At 42.0% G+C, this 5974-nt stretch overlaps 1 protein-coding gene across 1 annotated transcript; it reads left to right on the top strand.

Annotated features, from left to right (window-relative positions):
- The first annotated feature begins 3287 nt into the window (after positions 1 to 3287).
- LOC123156226 (uncharacterized) lies at positions 3288 to 5288 on the top strand. The gene is made up of 3 exons (XM_044574376.1): positions 3288 to 3587; positions 4825 to 4891; positions 4964 to 5288. The coding sequence occupies exons 2-3, from the start codon at positions 4825 to 4827 to the stop codon at positions 5266 to 5268; spliced, it is 372 nt and encodes a 123-aa protein (XP_044430311.1). The 5' UTR covers positions 3288 to 3587; the 3' UTR covers positions 5269 to 5288.
- The last annotated feature ends 686 nt before the right edge of the window (positions 5289 to 5974 follow it).

The raw sequence follows: 5974 nt of genomic DNA, 5'->3' as shown, positions 1-5974 counted from the left end.
TTGCATTTCCAGCTTACAGCTTACGTCATCACTTGCAAATTATATATAGAGGTAGAAAACAAAAACCAATAATACACAAGCAATCAGCACAAGAACTACAAATGGACAGTCAGGTAGAAGTGACCTAGGTGTTTCTGGTTCGCCTAACATGATACACTTCTACGGTTCTACCTGACAATATTTACACAATGACCCCTCTATTGTCTCTGCTTCTACTATCTCTGCCTTCTTTCAATGCATTATACATGTTCTCAACAGCAATGCCATATAACAGAAAAAAGAAATTATCCAAAAGTCATAAACATGAGCAGCAAACAACCCTCGATACATTAGCCTCTTTTCCAGTCTACTGGGCACACACATGAATTATGAAATGCCAGCAACGTAACATCAGTTCTTAACGGGCAGCGCAGGAGAAATCTGATTAAAGGAGGAATCCAAGCTTAATTCAAAGAACGAATGAGAAATTCTTACCTACCAGCTCACTTGGAGAAAAAGATTGCCCTACTAAGTCAGCAAAGAAATGAGTAACCAGCACATATGAGCTAACATGTAGGAAATAAACTCAAAGATGATTGTACTCCCAACAATTTCTGGAGCTAGGAGCCCTTTTGAAGCACAAGCTGAATACTGAGTTCATCAAATCCAACAATCTAGAAACACATTTGAAAACTTCATTAAGGAATCTTAAATATGGTAGATACCAAGTCAACAAACATAGGTCTAATCCAACAAGGAAAAAATATGTGTGTGTTGTGTTCTAGTTTTATTATCCTCACGCACACATCGCACATAATCATACTCTTGAAGCGTTAATTCCCCTGGTTTTGTAGACATGTGATCATTAATGGTTAATTCATTTCAAGTAATGTATCAACATATTCGCTACAGGAAAACAACCATGAATCAAATTGTAAACGAAGCCAAGTCTTTTAATCTATAAACTTACTTTTTTGTCAACTTTGAAGTAAAGATATGATTAAAAATGCAGTGAAGCTACTGGCCTACATATGTCTCCATCATCAGCCAATACTTCATGAGCTTCCACACGCAGAAAATTACAAAAAAACAATGCCGGTTGCGAAAAACCATGTGGTACCATCAAATTATTCAAATATGATATCCCACGAGTGATTTAGTAATAAAAGCAATATTGGATGACAGAGCTTCAGCAAGGTCACATAAGAAAGCAATATCATAGTTCATTGACTCAACAAAGTGGATGAGGACGCTGTAAACATAACAAATAGTCTTCCCAATTTAAAAACGTGTTTAGTTGTTCAGATTTAAAGACAGATATCAATAAACCAAACATAAATCACATGCTGGTTTGGTACCTCTGAGTCCGGTGGCTACAGTGTTTGGAGAAGAACCAGGGGCGGACAAAGACGAAAGAGCGACGGTTTGTGGTTGGAGTATCTCTCTCGGCGACAATCTAACATAAGAATGCAGTCAAGAGTAGACCGGGCCAGATCTAACACCGGAAAAAGGCGGAGAGGGGCAAGATGTGAAGTTGTGGCCTCACCTCACCCTCAACGCGAGACACCAGGCCAGAACCTCCACTCCAAACCTGCGTGGTCGCTGTCCTATCCATATGTGGGAGAGGGGCGGAGGAGGGGGTGTCAGCACAGCAGCGAGCAACCTCGGGGTCACTTGCGATTCTGGTTAGGAGTGGCAGGGGCAAGGAGGTGTGGTGATGGAGGGGATGCGCTCTGGTAGCCGGAGTTGGGAGGCCGGCGGCGGCTGGAGCTGGGAGAGAGCCGGTTGGAATTGGGAGAGCGGCGGCGGCTTCCTGGACCTAGGCGAAGCAGTGGCAGAAACCCTAGAGCGAAGAGCAGCGCCGCGTGCAGCGAAACTCGCATCCAAACAACGCGCGAGTCATATGCGAACCGACTACGAAGTCAAAAAGCGGTCTAGACACTGACAGACGCGACCCACCACGGAGACCTCAGCCCCGATTCACCAGGAGGCAGTAATTCTTGGGAGCTTAGAATCTGTAGTTGTTGCACCAAACTGTGCATGATGTGAAAAAAATGTTGTTAAAATTTCCATTTTATATGATGAAAAACACATTACTATAAATAATAAAAAAGGCAATTATCTTAAATGGAAATCACCTTTTTGGAGCACTACAGATAACTTCTCCAGCATATTCGACCAAAACATCACCAACACAAACCCCAGCTACATTGGCAGGTGATCCCTCAGCCACCTAATTACCAAATTATTAAGTTTGCCTTGTCAAAATATGAATATCACTACCATCACTCTTGAGATTTTAGAATCCACATAAAGCACATAAAAATTAGAATTGCACATATAGCCAAGTATTAGCATTTTGAGCAACCCTGCATCTAGAAAAAAAAACTAAATAACTAGCTTTGCATGAAAACGTTCAAAATGTATCCCCACCGAGTCCATTCACACCCTTATATTTGGGATGCTTTTACCACTAAAAATTATGTTTTCCAGAAATTATCATATTCCACTAAAGTTGAGAAATCCAGAGAAGATGAGTACCAAAGAGTTTGTGTTCATAATAGTGAAAATGCCTACAGATGCTATCCACACAAAACAAATATCATCCTGAAAAAAAATGCACATCTGAAATATATGGTAATAAGTAACAAACGATAAAAAGAAGAGTTTCATACATCTGAAATATACAAACCCTTGCCAAGATATGCACATTTCTCCAAAACACGTAGTGGCAACATATCAATAGGCTTGTACATGATTCCAAGCCAAGGTCGAATTATTTTTCTACAAATCAAAACAAAGCATCATCATATGCAAGGGTGCTAAAAATAAGATATCTTGTAGTGTTGGTATAGAAATGTGTTATACCCATATTTCCTCCAATGTTCCAAGCATCTTACAATAACTCCCGTTGAAAGAAAGGGTGTGTGGTTTTCTCCATATATATATAACGAGCAACGTTCCCATTTCGCTCGCTCCCTTCGTCTAACCTCCACATCCCCCTCCCCACGTAATGACTCCCTCCCTCCACGTTTTTTTCTTAGTACACATCCCTCCATGTTTTTTTTCTTAGTACACATAATTAAAAGAGCCTTTATTAACATTAACTTGCCTCCCTAATCCCCTCCTTAATCTGTGTTCTTTCCACGATTGGTACAAGGAAACCGTCGCCTCCGTGCATGCTGCCCCCTGCTCACCCTCATCTCATTGTCCGTCTTTTTTTCTTAGTACACATAATTAAAAGAGCCTTTATTAACATTAACTTGCCTCCCTAATCCCCTCCTTAATCTGTGTTCTTTCCACGATTGGTACAAGGAAACCGCCGCCTCCGTGCATGCTGCCCCCTGCTCACCCTCGTCTCACCGTTCGTCGTCTTCGACGGCACCGCGCTGCCCACCTACAACAACACCGCACCGACGCCCTGCCGTCCGCCGGGGGCGACTGCATCGCGCCTCTCCGCCTACAACAACGCCGCGCTCGGCATCGCCACGTCCTCCCGTCCGTCGCCGGCGGCTGCACCTCGCCTCATTGACTACGACAACGCCACGCCCGACAGTCCTACGCCTTGCCGCGGGAACGGCACGACGGATAAGCTCCGCCTGCACCAGGTATGTGTGTCGCCCAACTGTCTCCCACGGCCATGTCGGCGAGCTTCTTCATAGTCGCGCCTCCCCTGCTCGTACATCGCTCCGACCAGCACGTCCAGCCGCCTCTCCCTATCTAGCACGCGCTGCCCACTGCCGCCGGCTGCTCATGTCCAACCTGTGCTTGGGCTCGAGCACATACACCCACGTATATCTCCATAGATCACGTGTGCCTAATTGCATCATGTTATTCTTATTTCTTTCAGTTTTATATTCTCGGATCTCGCATCACGAATAAATCTTCAGAAATTCATCATGTTATTCTTATTTCTTTCAGTTTCTGCTACCAACAAGTGTTTTCATGTTGAGTGCATAGTGCCCCTGGGTTAAGGGATCCATGAACCTGTGCAACTTACTACTGATCTACGTGGATAAAAAAGATACAATAATTTGCCAAACGCAGTGGCTTGCAATTTCATTGATAAACCTGCACCACTTGTTGGACTTATTGGTCTCACGATCCATATACTCTATCCGTCCCATTTAACAAGCTGGCTGAATGTATGAATGGATGCGAGGACGTAGTACAATGAAAGCTGCCAGTTCAAACTCCTAATAGTAGATTCTGTAGGCAGTGTTGCTGGTGTTTTGGTTCTATATAAGCCTAGAACCTCAAACGTCCATAAGTTTTGTGCTAATACTGAAGATATTGTTGCACATGCTAATACTGAAGAAATTGTGTGTACTGAAGTTTTACCATAGCTCCTCGCCTGTGTTTTGTTACTGAAAAAAAATCTCTGTGCGCTTGAACTGTTGTTGCATGAGCCAGAAGTTGATTATGAGCTGAAATCTACCATTTGTGGTGAGACTTGAGAGATGCTTATATGTTTCTAATTCACAGTAGTATCCTTCAGAAGTATTTGTTTGTTTGTTTTCTCGCATGTACAGAATTGCCTGCATGCTCTTTTTGCCAGAAAATGTGCTTCAGAATTATGTGTTTGCCCGGCTATGCAAAAATTAGGCAGTGAACTATTTTATGTCCGGCATAGATGATTTACTTGCACATGAGTTAAACAGTTAGGGGCATCTCGGACTTGCAGAACACAGCTGCACAAGAGAGTGTTAGCGTAAAATCCTATGAATAATCCACCTTGTCCATACAACAGTTTATATTATATCTGTTAGTGCGAAGATATTGTGATGAATTTTCTGAAACGTACAAGAACTATTTTATTAATTTCCTTATTTATTTTCTTTGCAGATGGAGTCTCCTAAACGTTCCAGTGAACGCACTCCCTTTAAAGACCTGTCCAACTCCGTCAACGCAAGTAATATTGATTGGATTACGTGTAAATGAACCATCTGATGCACATCAACTAGCTAAATTATGTGCTTTTTAGGTGTTGTCGACATTAGTAATGGAGGGCAACCTACAGATATGAAAGAACGCAAGAGGCAACGTGCTAGGGAGCGATATGCGCAAATGGATAAACAGAAAAAAGATGAATTACTACGGAAGCGCTGTGAAGCCTATCAACAGAAAAGAGCTCGACCATTAGTTAGTTCTGAAGAGGCGAAAGTGGGGGCAAGTCCATCTGTGCTCTCCCAAGTGCAGATAACGACAATTGGTCAAGGTGTGCTTCACCATCGAGTGCCGGCTTATTATTCGCAGTTATATCATTTGCTGGTTCTCTACTTTAGCTAATACATCTGATAATTTGTTTAACAAGGGGACATTGCATTGAACAAGGAAAATGTGGTGCCTAATGAAGATAGTGAGTGGTTAAATAGAAATGACACATACCAAAGAGCATCAATTGATTTGCCATCCCAGGGGCAAGAAAACCTCATGACTGGTATGAAGGCCACTAATTAGTGGTTAAAATGGAAGCAATTTTGTTAATAATTCATTATGTATTGTACTAAATATGTGCTTTTTTCATTTCTAGATATTATTGCCATCAACAATTGCAGTAATGATGGGCCCACATCATCGATGATTCAACCACAACCCATAGATTCCAAAGAGCGGAAGAGGCTACGGGATAGGGAACGATATGCATTGATGGATAGCAAGAAAAAAGGTGAACTTCTAAAAAGACAGCGTGAAGCAAGGAAATCATCGTCGGGTAAAGGTTGCCTAACACTGGACAAATATGTCAGTAATATCATTTAACACATATTGATCATCATAATTCCATGTCAACCACAACTCTTACTTTAGGTTATCATGTGATTTCATTAGAGAATGTGTCAGTAATATCATTTAACACAGATTGATCATCGTATTTCCATGTCAACCACAACTCTTACTTTAGCGTTGTCATGTGATTTCATTAGAGAAACTTGAATCAATACGTGCGAAGGATAGGGCACGCTATGCCAATATGACTCCCAATCAAAAGCACACA

This window comes from Triticum aestivum, chromosome 7B (genome assembly GCF_018294505.1).
Source record: "Triticum aestivum cultivar Chinese Spring chromosome 7B, IWGSC CS RefSeq v2.1, whole genome shotgun sequence".
Lineage (NCBI taxonomy): Eukaryota > Viridiplantae > Streptophyta > Magnoliopsida > Poales > Poaceae > Triticum > Triticum aestivum.
This window is presented reverse-complemented; position numbering and strand designations above follow the sequence as displayed.

What these genes read in the sequence shown, in the direction of transcription:
- LOC123156226 (XM_044574376.1), top strand. Translation starts at nt 4,825, where the DNA reads ATGGAGTCTCCTAAACGTTCCAGTGAACGCACTCCCTTTAAAGACCTG. An exon ending in GTCCAACTCCGTCAACGCAA is followed by an intron (nt 4,892 to 4,963) that starts GTAATATTGATT and finishes TGTGCTTTTTAG; the next exon opens with GTGTTGTCGACATTAGTAAT.